The 15,666-nt window shown below is 28.8% G+C and overlaps 1 protein-coding gene across 1 annotated transcript in view; it reads left to right on the top strand.

Annotated features, from left to right (window-relative positions):
- The window catches only part of LOC124419278, a 72,528-nt gene extending 59,933 nt beyond the window's left edge, over positions 1–12,595 (top strand). The window contains exon 2 of the mRNA XM_046947920.1: positions 12,530–12,595. Within this exon, the coding sequence (XP_046803876.1) occupies positions 12,530–12,595 (66 nt within the window). The remainder of the gene's footprint in view (positions 1–12,529) is intronic.
- The last annotated feature ends 3,071 nt before the right edge of the window (positions 12,596–15,666 follow it).

Here is a 15,666-nt window from a genome sequence, read left to right as displayed (position 1 = left end):
TTTCTTTTGATAAATAACTCAACAATTTTCTTTTATACTATTTACAACAAATGCAATTCATGCAACAACAATAAAAACTTAATGAAAATAACAAAAAAAAAGCAAAAAAAACAAAACTAAATTATAGAAAAACGGGTTATATAAATGTAAAGGTATTGAAGTGCAAACAAAGTTTTCCCACCACAACTAAATAAACATATATACAAACACATGCATACACATTTATATACAACACTTTGTTGGAAGCTGAATAAAAACTGAAATGTAATACACAACGACAGGGATCATGACTTATGTATATATGAAAACTATATAGTATAATACAATCCACTTCTTACGTTAAAGCCAATACAATATAAAATAAACTACGTATTTTTTTTTTTTTTTTTTTTTTTTTTGTTGCCACCACCACAAAAGAAACAACAATAACAAACTGTTAAATAGAATTTTACCATTTAAAGTTAGAGTTCTGATTGCTTTAGTTATTTACTTTTTTTACCCTAAAAGTGTAAAGTGTTGCATTTTAACATCAACTGTTTGCAATTGATGCTTAATTGAGTTTAAAATAAGCCAAAAGCATAGAAAACCACATTGAAATACTTGCTTGCATCACCTTAAAACTCACAAATACTTCGAAATACTACACAATAGAGGTTTTGCCACCACAAAAGGTAATTTAAAAGTTTTAACACAGAGAGTCTTAATCGGTTTAAATATATAAGAGCCTTGTATATATTTAGGATTTTCTTAAGAGCAAATGTACATAATAAAAAAAAGCAATTTAAAGAAATCGTAGTATATGTATATTATTGCTTTATTATAAATAAATCCAGTTTAAGAAACACAACCTTTCCAAATAAACGTTTAGATATGCGGTCTATTAAAGAGAACATTTAGTTACAGAACAATTTATAATCAAACACCTTTTTATAACCACCACCGAGTTGATGTAATTTTTTTCAAATATTCACTGCTTATCTGAATTTGAATAGTTAAAACAGGTCAAACCGAGAAAATAAATTCAAAACAATTATATCAAATAGAAAAATATATTTACATCTGTTTTGGTGGAGGGTATAAGTTTAAGATTACATTTGTCGGACGTTGCCGACCATATGATACCCTACACCAGTCAGTATGTATGTTAAAAATGGGGATTATTAAAAAAAAATAAGCATTTGGTTTGTTTTTTTAACTTTGTTTCGGAATATTTTTACTTTTTTTTTTGACAAAAAAAAAGATTTTTTAAGAGGGCTCAAAGGTGAGTAGGGCAAAATATGGCCCTATCCTTAAAAATGTTGGTTGGGGGAGTTAAGTCTTCTTCAATATTATTTATTATTTTTGTATGTTACAAACATCAGCACAAACCCAATATACCCTCCCCACTAAAGCGGTGTAAGGTATAACAAGTAAGAGTTCTATATTCGGCTGTGCCGAATCTTATATACCCTTCACCATGATGTGTTAAAAAACACTCACTTCGAATTTTATTACAAAAAATCAAAAAATACCAATTGTAGCCCATTTTATACGATCTAAATTAATCCGGGCTCTATATGCTTAACTTCATATTTCTAGGTTCAATATTATAGAAATTTTAAAAAGTACCTTTTGAAGAACGAAAAAGTACAAAAAACTTCCCTTTTATAGGTTCCCACTTAATCCAGGCTCTACATAATGTTTCTAGGTTCAATATTATAGAAAATTCAAAAAGTACCTTTTGTAGAACGGAAAAGTACCAAAAAGTCCCTAGTCAAGACTATACTTGCTAAATTTCATGTTTTTAGGTTCAATATTATAGAAAATTCAAAAAGTACCTTTTGTAGAACGAAAAAGTACCAAAACCCCTTTTATGTGTTCTGGACTAATCCGGGCTCTACATACTTAATTTCATGTTTCTAAGTTCAATATTATAGAAAATTCAAAAAGTACATTTTGTAGAACGAAAAAGTACCAAAAATGTCCCCCTTTATAGGTTCTTACCTAATCAAGGCCCTACATGCTAATTTCATGTTTCTAGGTTCAATATTATAGAAAATTCAAAAAGTACCTTTTGTAGAACTAAAAAGTACCAAAAAGTCCCTTTTTATAGGTTCTTACCTAGTCAAGGTCCTACATTCTAAATTTTATGTTTCTAGGTTCAATATTATAGAAAATTCAAAAAAGTACCTTATGTAGAACGAAAAAGTACCAAAAAGTCCCCTTTAATGTGTTCCCTAGCTAGTCTAGTCCTGGCTCTACGTACTTAATTTCAGTTTCTAGCTAATAACAACGTAACGTAACGTTATGTTCATTCTTTGATTTGTGTTTAAAAACAAGAAACCACAATAATTTCCGTTTGATACTGTGTTTTGTTTTTTGTTTGTTTATTGTTTTGTATAAGCATGCACGAAAAATGTAAATTGTTCACGAAATTTTCAGAGGTGTTTTCGGATTTTTACTCATATCTTCGTTATTTATGGACCGATTGGACTGATTTTAAACAGCGTTCTATTCGATCGTATTTCCAATAGAATTATTGAAAATTCGGAACTCGCATATATCTGGGGTCTGATTTCAACTTACACAGGCAGACAGACAGACAGACAGACAGACAGACAGACGGACATGGCTAAATCGACTCCGCTATCTATAAGGATCCAGAATATATATACATTATAGAGTCGGAAAATTATATTATAGAAATTACAAACGGAATGACAAACTTATATATACCCTTCTCACGAAGGTGAAGGGTATAAAAACAAAAATAAATAATGCATCTTTGAATATATTTTCATAGTATACAGAAGAATGTACAATACTTTTGTAGTGTTTATATAGGGGGAAGGTATTATGAATTTTTGCTGCTATTTCTTATACCAATAAATATTGGTTTTATACTTTAAAGTACAGTATCTTTGCAAAAATCGGCAAAACTAAGTTGTATATATGTCTTATTGATACTATCAATACTCGTAATGATTGGGACTTATTCGATCCTAGCTCCAATACAAAGTCCTATTCAGAAAATAAATTGAAGGTAAAAATTCACTATAAAACACAATATCACGATTATATTTATCAAAATAACTTTAATATAGTTGTAAATCCCCCTACCAAAATTTTATTCCTTTTTTTAGAACACTAATTGTTTGGTAACAAATTGTTGACATATAACTGAATAAAGTAACATTCACAATGTTAGCAGCAATTTGGTTTTTTATCTATCGCTTTCTTGCTCATAATTTTTTACAAACATATTTTCATTTTTAGTACAATAAAAAATTAAGAAAAATGTATACAAAATCAAATAGAGATATTGTGGCCGCAAGATAATCGAGATTTTTAAAAAGAATTGGTTGCAAGCATTGTGAACACCCTCTGAAAATGTTGCTAACATTGTGAATCCAATTTAAAGATTCTAATCGAATTTTATTCTTTATAATGTTATAAAAAAAGATAAACCACATTTTTAAAATTATCACTGGTGCAGGGTATCAAATATTTTCACTACTACCTTAGATTTCATAAGTCATATGGACGAAAAGCCTCAAAAAATTCTCCCTAAGATTTATGGGCTCTGAACAAAGTTGTAGCTCTTGTCATAGAGAACAAAAATTGTGTACACAAAAAATCCTTAAACAGTCATATTTAAAATCAAAATCTTAAAGAGCTCAAAAAACCAATTTTCATGTGCCTTTCTAAAGTAGGCGTATACTTAATATTTGTGATATCTATAAATCATTAACACGTATACGTATAGCTGTCATTTTTTACAAAAGTTATAAATGTCGTGTTTAACAAATTTACTTGGTTTTCTGAGATGGTCCTATCGCTTCTTTCCTTAAATAATTTATAGTACATGTATTTTGCTCATAAATTTATGTGGTACTCCTATCGGAGTATGACCGAGTCGGGCAACTAAAACTATTTCCGTGAGCTCGTCAGTAAAAAAATTGTGTGTGGAATCCTCCTGTTGTCGTATCCTGTTTAAGGATGCCCGGTATTTCTGGACAAGTCGTAGAATATACACCTATCAGGAACTTGATTGCAGATTGAATGTCGGTAAAGAAATCTAGTCGCTATTTTGTAATATCAGAACCAGTTCGTGTTTTGCCGTTCTTTTTTCAGGCTTGTATTTCAGCCTCGATTGGATTACAGTCATAACAGATAAGTAAACCTGATACCAAATGTTTGTCATTATTTTTAAAGCTAATATTTCAGCTTGGATTAGATTAAAATACCTCGCCCTACTTGTTCTCCTTGTTTATAGCCATCTATGTACAAGTTTAGGCATCGTGGAGGCCGATATCTCTCCAGTCTGGAGGAAGTGCATAGGCAAGCAGTAATCAATATTTACCGGTAGAATGTATCAAATAATATTTAACTTTATTTTGTGCACCTTTATTGTTCCAACTATTATGAAAAGTTACTTCATATAATAAACATTCCAGGTTTCAGTTTTAAATTGAACCTTGTTTTTAAAATTTTCAGAAGTTTTCTGAGGAGAAAAAAAGGTAGTTTTATGTTTATTTGAAAACTTTATAAATCTTAAGTTCTCAAGGCAAATTATAATATTTTTCAAACAATAGCTTATATTGTAACAAAATCATCAAACCTCAGAAGTAAGGGTTAATACTCTCGCGTTATCATCAAATAAAGAAAAAAAACTCCCACAAATGTTTAAAAAAGTACTTTTAATATTGTAACTTTTTTTTAAAGTACTTTGTATACACATTTTACCTTTTGTATCTACATATATACACGTTTCAAAGTATATAGAGATGGTTTTCAACAAAAACAAAAGGAAAATGTATATTTTATGAAGGTGTTCGTTTTTGTTTGTTGTGGTTTTATTTTTCACAATATTTACACTTTGATGTAATTCAGCAAAGGAGTTTGTAAATCCGAGGTCAACACAAAGAGAACACAAAGTATTTATGAATGTACTAGTTAAAAATGTGAAAGCCTATCACTGATGTAAACCAATCGCCTAAAGTATGGAAACAAAAACGAAAGCCATATAAAATTATTTTTTTCTTTTTATAAAATGATGCTGTGGTATATGATACCCATATGAATACGAAAGTGTTTGTGGAAATATGAATGAGTATTTTTCATTTAGTGGTTTTTTTGTGTATTTATTGTAAGTGTGTGTATTGCATAAGAGTACTTATCTTCGAATTATGAAACTTTTATTGCGGCAACAATGTTATGGATTTATGGTTTATCAATTTTAAAGTTTCATTTTGTATATTTTAACATTTACAGAGATAATTTAATTAAATAGAGTATAGCATATGTATTTTAAAGTATATATTGAAGGACTTTTCACAAAAATTGGAATTAACAAGTAAGAGTGCTATACTTGGCTGTGCCGAACCTGTTATACCCATCATCAAATCATGTGTTATATATTTTAAGTAAATTTCGTAAAGTTCACCTATACTTTATAAGTCGATCATTTTGCTATCACAATTTTATAATTTATTGGATTTATTCTTCGAAATCTATTTTGGAGCTACTCTACCGCGTGCATGAAAGGCCGTACGTACTTATCGGTGACAGAAGGGTATCCAACTCTATTGATTCACTGGGGCATCGTCGCAATGTGGGGTGTATTTCACTGTTCTATCGACATATTCTATATATTCTTCCGTATATTCTTGCGTAACACACGTCTTTCTTTAAGAACACTCACATTTGTGGTAGATTGGCAAGTGGACCGCACAACATATTACAGGGAAAATTTATTCTTCATACGCCCTGTTCGTATGTGGAATAAACTTCCTGTAGATAATGGCTGCTACTTTCGATATAAGAAGATTTAAATCACAAACACAAATCCACAAACACAACTCCCTTTATTCTCCTTCCCACGACCTATTCTCCTAGTTCCAACACAATGCTTTGCATAAGTATGGATCATCCCGTGAGTGCTGGTCTAATTGAGAAATAAATTTCATTGTCTTACTGGTGCTTGGACCAATTTCTTAAACATTTTGCAAAGATGTTTAGGCACTTATACATGAGCTATGCGGAAACATTTATGTCCCATTTTCAATACCAAACTTGTTCCCTTAGACTCCGTTGAGCTTTTTACAGACTGACAGATGGACTGCCATGGCTAGATCATCTAAGAGATTAATAAGGACTTAGAATATACATACATATATACATTTCTGGATCTATAGTTGGGCAATATCGACCATAAATATTTTTCAATAATAAAGCTTTTAATTAAATTTTAATTATAAATTTGTTCACAAAAAGAAATTTTGTCGACAATGTCTGCATTTCCGTTTGTCTGACGTTGAGACTATAGGGACATGAAGGTGGGCTGAAATTTAGCAAATCGGTCAATATTTTTATTTTCCATAGATATAATATTCATGCGAAATTTCAACCGTCTAGCTACACCCGTGTGGTATTATAATGTCCGTCCTTCCATTTTTCTGACTTTGACGCTATAGGGACAAGAAGGTGGGCTGAAATTTAGCAAATCGGTCAATACTTTTTTTCCATAGAGAGTATTCATGCAAAATTTACACCCGTTACTAGTGTACTATTGTAATTTCAAGAGACATACAGACAGACATGGCTATTTCGTCTTAAACTTAAATAAGGACAAAGAATATCTATACCCTTAGAGACCAAGGATCAAGGGGTCGATATGTTGCAAATGACAAAAATAATGTACATATCTATCGATTTGATATTGGGTTTAGAAACAAATAATATCAATAAAACAGATAAAAATTATAATCAGCGAGGCCGACCATATAATACCCTACATATTTTACAAAAACAAAATGTGATTTAGTTGTCATAATGAAGCATTTAAGTTGAGTTGTATCTTGCCTCAGATATACATACTTAAACCGTTTATTGTTGAATAAAATTGTGGATATTTATGTGAAATTTTGATGGGGGCTTTTCACTGGAGCTAAAGTCATTTGGGGACCTATAATTATAGAATTCATGAGGGTCATCAAGTCTAGTATAGAACTTGGTTTTGCAACTTTATGTCGAGATAAGAGTATATTAAACATAATTAACTTAAAACGCCCTTTTCGGCGGATTGTATAGGCGGGTTCAGTTGTATTGGGGCTAGGTGAAATAATGGACTGATGTTAACTATTTTCAATAGACTTCCTCTACTGCACCATATGAGATGCGTCAAATTTCATTGAATTATCCTAAAAAAAATTGCGATTACAAAGTTTAAAAGCCCTTTTTGGGGGTTTAGTTGTATGGGGTCTATGTGAAATAATGGATCGATCTCAACCATTTTCAATAGGCTTTTCCCTGGAACAACAAAAGGTCATATACCAAATTTCATTGCGTAGTTTGATTATCTTCAAAATTGCGTAGTTTGATTACAAGGTTTCATGGACGGACGGACATAGCTAAATCGGCTAAGAAAATGATTCTAAGCCGAAAGGTATACTTTAAGGTAGGTATATGACCAATATTATTGTGCATTATAAACATCAGCACATACCCAATATACCCTCCCCACTAAATTGGTGTAGGGTATAATTATGTCGAAAAGTAAATTTTTTTTAATATTAATTATTTTGTAAAAATTTTAAGCATAACTGTAGAAAGATATTGTATATATGTTTACAGTTATAGTATTTCTATGGTAGGAAATATCTACTTTTACATGCATATGTATATGTGAACATATGTACATATTTATGTATGTATTTACTGTGCCATCACTGAAAATTTCTTTATTTATTTTCCATTATTTTTTATAGCCTTTAGTAGAAAAAAAAAATGTTGAACTCTGACTAAGTAAACCCTTTTTCGAATATTTAGCCAGTAATTTATTGTTCAAATAGTCAATATTGAAAAATCGCTTTAACATACTTGGAAATAGACCTTATCTAACAAATTCATACATATGCACATACTGTGGACATTAGATCTGTTCTTAAAAAATTACATTAATTTTAAATGGAAAAAGTTTTTTTTCTGGAATAATTAAAAAAAATAATAAAAAGAGGTTAAAATGAGTTAATCATTAATACAAAATTGTTAATTTTAAATAATTTCGTTTAAAACATGGAAAAAGATCTATTGACTATGAGCATTTCTAATGACTATATATAAATATGTATGTATATAAAATAGCCTATGTAAATTATAGTCAAAGATTCATGGTATGGTCGAATACAGAAAAAGAAATAAGAAAAAACTATAAAAGCTGACAAACAATCAAAATGACTAAAGTAACAAGTTGAAGGGATATTTTTTCATTTTTCCTTAATAATGATGCAGAGGTATTGAATAAACTTTTGCCTTTTGGGTCAATCATTTATTTTCTTCTCTTTTTTTCTTGTTTTTTTTTTTTTTTTTGCAAATAAAACAGTTTGTACTGTCTGCTGAACATCTGTTGTTTATATAGTTTAAACATTTATCCAGAAGTCTAATAAGACAAGAATGTATTTACAAAATTGAAATTGTTTGACGTTCGATAGTCATTAATATTGATAAGAATCTTTTGAAAATAATACAAATAATATGTAAAAGAGATTGAAAGCAAATTTGTTGAAATTTCAAAAAGATTTATCTCTTGATTTTTGTTGTTTGTCATATAATTAATCAAGCTATTGGCTTTGTTTAGATTTTTTTCTCATTAATTGTCTTTTAAGAGTTTTATGTAAATTAATGTTTAAAGACACTTATTGCAATTTGTTAATTTTAAAATAAATAAGAAATAGCTTTTTTTTCTTTTTCAAAAAATGATTCCACTTAAGGAATTATAATTGCTTCCAGATTTAATTCCATTTTCATTTAAACTAATGTCAAGTTGAAACTAAATAATACTTCTCTTCTCAGTTGGATTTCAGTTGGAAATACAAAACAAGAAAGAAATGCTTGTTCGCAATTATAAATAATAAAATTTTTTTTAACTATAAAATCTATATTTCAGTCAAATTTTGTATCGTGATTTAGTAATAAGTAATGTGTGATGGACCGATCGTGAAAAATTTTTTAAATAAGATTTATGTGTACAAAAATGGTATTTATGCCAAATATTTAATGGGTATCACTATTTGGTAATAAGTTATGTGCCTATAAGTGTTTTTCCAAAAGGGACTTTGTGTGAGAACTATGATCAATTATGGACCGATAGGAAAAAAATTTCACAATATTATTTCTCTGTATATAAGCAATACTTGTACCAAATTTTTATTGGATATCTTAGTTTAGTAATGAGTTATGTGCATTTAAGTGATTTTCGGAAGAGGACCTTGTATGGGAGCTATGTCCAATTACGAACCCATCCAAAAAACTTTTCCTCTGAATAAATTTTATTGACATACGATTTTAATTTGTAAAATTTTCTGAAGATATCGACATTGTGACGGAAGTTATTAGCAAAAAATCAATTTTCCGGGAATGCATGGGAGGTATAGGAAATTTTTGACCGATTTTGGCGATTTTCCGCAGAGATTAAGTTCTTATGTAGAAACGAATGTTTGATGATTTTTATGGAATTATTTTTATTTTTTTCGAGGTTGTTTTAAATTTTGATTCATATTTTTTCCCGATGTGAACCGATTTTACTGATTTTCAATACCAAACTGCTTAGGATAACAATAAATATTTTCGGTGAATTTGGTTGATGTTCTTGGCTTTGTTTGAACGAGAGCGTGTTTTACTCAGACCGATAGACAGACAGACGGACATAGCTTAATCGACTCAGAATTTCACAAGAACCCAGAATATATATACTTTGTTAGGTCTCAGATGAATATTTCTTGGTGTTACACACGGAATGACAAACTTATATATACCCTCTATCACCACTGATGGTGGTGGAGGGTATAAAAATTTTAAACTGAAGTACATTTATTTGACAAAACCACGGAAAGGTCTAAACAACCACTATGATTTCCAGTTTAACTTTATTAAAATGCCACAGATGATCGACTTCCTATTTCCTGTTAGATATTAGAATGAAAGTACCAACATAAATAGACAATACATTCGAAATTGTATATAACAGACTGCCTCAACTGACTATCAAATGTGTGTGTAAATAGCACTTTAAAAATTATAAAAATATTTGTGTTTGCATAATGTCAATATACTTATGTATAAGGGGAAATAGTGTCATAATTCCCATTTTGGGTTGACACATAACAATTGCTTTTTAAAGATTATTTCATCTTAAAATACTATGTCAACTACTTAAAACTTAATTCTCGTATGTTTCCATTAAATCAAGTATTGCCAAAGTATGAGTCTTCCTAACTAACTAACTAACTAACTAACTAACTAACTAACTAACTAACTAACTAACTAACTAACTAACTAACTAACTAACTAACTAACTAACTTACTAACTAACTAACTAACTAACTAACTAACTAACTAACTAACTAACTAACTAACTAACTAACTAACTAACTAACTAACTAACCAACTAACCAACTAATCAACTAACTAACTTACTAACTTACAAACTTACTAACTTACTAACTTACTAACTTACTAACTTACTAACTAACTAACTTACTAACTTACTAACTTACTAACTTACTAACTTACTAACTTACTAACTTACTAACTTACTAACTTACTAACTTACTAACTTACTAACTTACTAACTTACTAACTTACTAACTTACTAACTTACTAATTTACTTACTTACTAACTTACTAACTTACTAACTTACTAACTTACTAACTTACTAACTTACTTACTAGATACGGTCCTTAATTGAATTTTACTTTGACGCTTATTAACAGCCGTTATTAGGCCCCTTTCAGAAAATTACTTCGACTCTCAGTGTTGTCATAAAAATTTTATTATAAAATATTAAAATATTAAAAGTTTAATTATAAAATTCGAATAAAGAAGTTTTAAAACAAATCTACCGATTTTCATACGCATCGGTCGATCACAGTCTGAAAATTAATTTAACGCTATTTACATAGAAAAAGGGGTATAACAACAAAATACTACATAAACAATTTCTTTACAAATGATAATTTCTCACATTTGATAACACCATTTATGAAACAAGAAAATGATCTATTCAAACACCCAAAAACTTTGTATAATAAAATTTTATTATTAAGCAAAATCAGCAAGTTCAAAAGTTCAATTCAATACGCAAATACTGTTGTTCTTTATAAATATAAACATCACATAAACACAATACTATCACTTTACATATAAATATCTATTCACATACGGAAGTACCAAATGTAGTACAATTGAATGACTTGAAATTGTGCCAAAATACCAAAGCGGCTGCAAAAGACATTTTAGAGAAATATTATTATATAAAATTTATGGAATATACATAAAAATCGATTTTATGAAATTTAAACTGAACGTAGTCAATGATAGTGAGCTACTTTAATATTTGAGCTAATAGCAAAGTTTTAGTTTTAAATCTTAGATATATATGCTTTTTATTTCAGTCGTAAAAAGTATATATTTACTAAATATATACTTATAAACTTAAAACTTGATTATACTTAAGCTGTACTTTTCTATTCAAATAATAGATTTAAAAGGAATATTGTATTTAAATCAGCATACCTAATAGGCTTAAATGATAAAACACTTTTTCAACATAAAATCCAATACAATACTTACCTACTTACTTATATCCTTTTATAATACATATATACTTTTCTATTTAATATACAAAATCCTACTACTTTTATAACTTTTAATCTTTAACTCGTTAAACGACTGCAAGTATTAGAAATAGTAAAATTTTTAAGTGTATGAAACACAGATTGTGTTGGGACTCACTTCTTTAGCAGCCAAATGATTTTCGTAAATGTGAAGATGAATAAATTTTCTAGTGGACAAATAAACTATATTTGATTGTACTTAAAACCGAACCAAAGTAAAGCATTGACTATACAAGTACTTATCATGTATATTTTTACAGTCAGAAAAATATTGTCGTTCCTTTTAAAAGTAGTGAAGACACAACATATGCGACATTTCAAACTAAAGTAATTTAATTCCAGATAGTTAGTTAGTTAGTTAGTTAGTTAGTTAGTTAGTTAGTTAGTTAGTTAGTTAGTTAGTTAGTTAGCTAGTTAGCTAGTTAGCTAGTTAGCTAGTTAATTAGTTAGTTAGTTAGTTACTTTGTTAGTTAGTAAGTTAGTTAGTTAGTTAGTAAGTAAGTTAGTAAGTTAGTAAGTTAGTTAGTTAGTTAGTTAGTTAGTTAGTTAGTTAGTTAGTTAGTTAGTTAGTTAGTTAGTTAGTTAGTTAGTCAGTTAGTCAGTTAGTCAGTTAGTCAGTTAGTTAGTTAGTTAGTTAGTTAGTTAGTTACTTTGTTAGTTAGTAAGTTAGTTAGTTAGTAAGTAAGTTAGTTAGTTAGTTAGTTAGTTAGTTAGTTAGTTAGTTAGTTAGTTAGTAAGTTAGTTACTATTTCAATCATTACATTACCAGTCCAAACTAAATATATTACCGAACTCACTATGCTGTAGGGTGTAAAATTTCAAACATCTTCTAAAATTTTATTTCATATTTCTTTTTGTTCTTTTAAATTTATAGAGTAGACAGATGTTATGCAAAACTACAACTCAACACTATGAACAATACAATAAGGGAAATCAATAAAAATCTATATTTGCTTCTTTTGGTTATATTTTAGTTTAATTATTTAAAAATTGGTGATAGCAAACCAAAGAAAAAGAAGAAACATTAAAATTTCTTTACAATTTTACTACAATATCAACAAATATTCTTCAAATTATAGTTTTTGGGGGGAAAACAAAACTAAGCCAAAGGAACTTAAGAAGACTTAAGATAACGAGTTTTAAAGCAAAACAGAACACAATACAATGCAATAAATAATGGATCTCATAAAAACTTAAGACAATTTCAACCACTGACTATCAAGCAGACTGTCTTGCAATAAATGTAAAATTTTCATAAAGACAATATGACAGAAATATCAAAATACATTTTTTTTAATTTCACTTCCCGGAAGTGATGGTAAAGAAAATCCTAAAATTTAAATTATGACATTTGATTTATTTATTGTAAATTGACAGTTGAAAAATAACAAACAATGTTTTTTATATTTCTTTATTCACCATTTCTGTTTCAAAATCGAAACTGAGGTGTTTCTGAGTTATTTTCAAGTAGTTCGACTATATAAGAAATGCGATTGTTGAGCAATTTCTGCAATTTTGTGCATTAAATCAGTACTATGTAAGTCACTTGTATAAACACTATATCGTGGACTGATATTACTCACTTTCAGTACCAAACAAACTTAACAATAAGAAATATTTTTGAAAATTTCTACTCTATAGTTTTCTTTTCGGCAAACGCGAAATGAAAATAAAATAGAAAACTTCTAGAAATCATGTATGATAAAAAATAAAGATTTTAAATATAGCTACTGTCTTCAAAAATATATGTCAACAAACATTCTTATGTTATGCAGACAGGCACAGACAGACACAAACTGACACAAACAGACACAGACAGACACAGACAGACACAGACAGACACAGACAGACACAGACAGACACAGACAGACACAGACAGACACAGACAGACACAGACAGACACAGACAGACACAGACAGACACAGACAGACACAGACAGACACAGACAGACACAGACAGACACAGACAGACACAGACAGACACAGACAGACACAGACAGACACAGACAGACACAGACAGACACATACAGACACATACAGAAACAGACAGAAACATACAGACCCAGACAGACACAGACAGACACAGAAATACACATACACAGACAGTATACATATGTATTTATGTTTTCAATTTTGATCATAAGGCAATCTATTTTGGAGGCACTGCTCCATTTTATTCAAGTTATAGCCGTGTTATTTATCTGTATTTTTTCACATTTGCAGACACAAAAAGACCCAGACAGAAACATACGTGTTGTTTATCCTTATTTTTTTAGATTCGGCCTTTTCATTTACTTCAATACATACATATTTCCATTGTTGTTAATGTAGCCGTTGTTCCTGTCAATGTTATTGCTAATGTTGTTGTTCTTACTACTATTTCTCGATATTTATTTAGTAAGCATTTGTTTCTACAGAATTTCCATTATTCTATGACGAGGTTAAATTGTTTGTTAAAAATCGTATTGTATTGTTAGAGGAAAAACAAAACATTAAAATAAACTTTCTTGTTATTCACTTTTAAAATGCATGTATTAGTTGTTAAGGAAACTACGAGGATTGATGAAAAAAAGTTTAAAGAATACAATAATAGAAATTTCAAAGCTAGTTTGAATCTTCAAATCGACCTCCATACAGAAATAATACTTACATAAAAGCAATATTACTTGTAAAGTACAAGTACATGCAATAGTTGAACTTTTGCATGAATTTAATATTTTCTGTTAGTATATTGAATAACAAAATTGTTTACAGTTGAGGTTAGTATGATTTTTTATTGGTATATATATTTAGTTTTTGTTTTCAATATACATATATTCAACAAAAAAGGATAATGTTTATCAGTATTAATGTTGTTAACAACTTTTGTGATCAAATACATTTGCTGTTATCAAGATTTGTTTACTTATATTTTGTAAAAGTTAAAATCATAGTTCTTAACCTTAAACATAATAATACTTTATAATAATGTTAGACAAATATTTTAAAATGGACAACATACGTATGATAAATATTTAACTTTTCAATTGCAAAAATATAACTCATACGTATAAAGTAATATGACAGACACAGACAGTTTAACTTATAAAATAATTTTAAAATTCACAATCTGTCTTGTACGGTTGTATCGTAGTATGTCGTAACTTTTACTATTGATTGATATTGTTTCAAAAAATATATTGTATGACATTGATTGTGAATTGGACAAATCATTTAATTCTTAAGGTATAATAAAATTATTTTAAAAAATCTCTCACTTTTTATTTACAAACATATAACTCATACGCACTTTTGTATCATTAAAATGTAACTAAATTCCAATGTTATTTAAAACATAATTAAATGGTCAAAACAGCATCACATAAATAAAAATTTATCTCAAACTATTCAGTTTGACTTTGTATAAATAATTTGTTTAATACAATTCTCAAGAAAAATGTTTAATATATATGTAAATATGTATGTATAATTAAAAAACAAGTAGGAAAGTATAGTCGGGCATGGCCGACCATATAATAGCCTACACCATGAGTACAAATGATTACAAGTCAATTTTAGACGTTTAAGACATTTTTTGAATGGGGGTTTGTATGGGGGCTAGGGCCAAATAACAGCCGATCTTTACGAAAATCTGCAGTGTCATTTATACTTATATAAAACTTATTTGTGCCAATTTTTAGAGAGATAGTAGAATATTTGACGTAATTATGGCATAAAAAATCGGGAGGTAGCTAGCCGGACAGACGGACGGACGGACATGTCTTAATCTAAATCGATTGGTATACTTAAAGGTGGGTATTGGACCAATATTTTTGTATGTTACAGACATCAGAACAAACGTATAATACCCTCCCCACTATAGTGGTGTAGGGTATAAAAATACAATGGACCTTATAATTAAAAAGAAATAAAATGGTTTTAACACCAGAGATAATTAATTTTATATTACATGTGTCATTTTCATAAATTTTCTTCTTTTTTCAAAGTAAATTAAACATTTTATATGTTTATT

This window comes from Lucilia cuprina, chromosome 4 (genome assembly GCF_022045245.1).
Source record: "Lucilia cuprina isolate Lc7/37 chromosome 4, ASM2204524v1, whole genome shotgun sequence".
In the NCBI taxonomy this organism is placed as follows: Eukaryota; Metazoa; Arthropoda; class Insecta; order Diptera; family Calliphoridae; genus Lucilia; species Lucilia cuprina.
The sequence above is the reverse complement of the archived record's forward strand: the minus strand, read 5'-3'. Positions and strand labels throughout refer to the sequence as shown.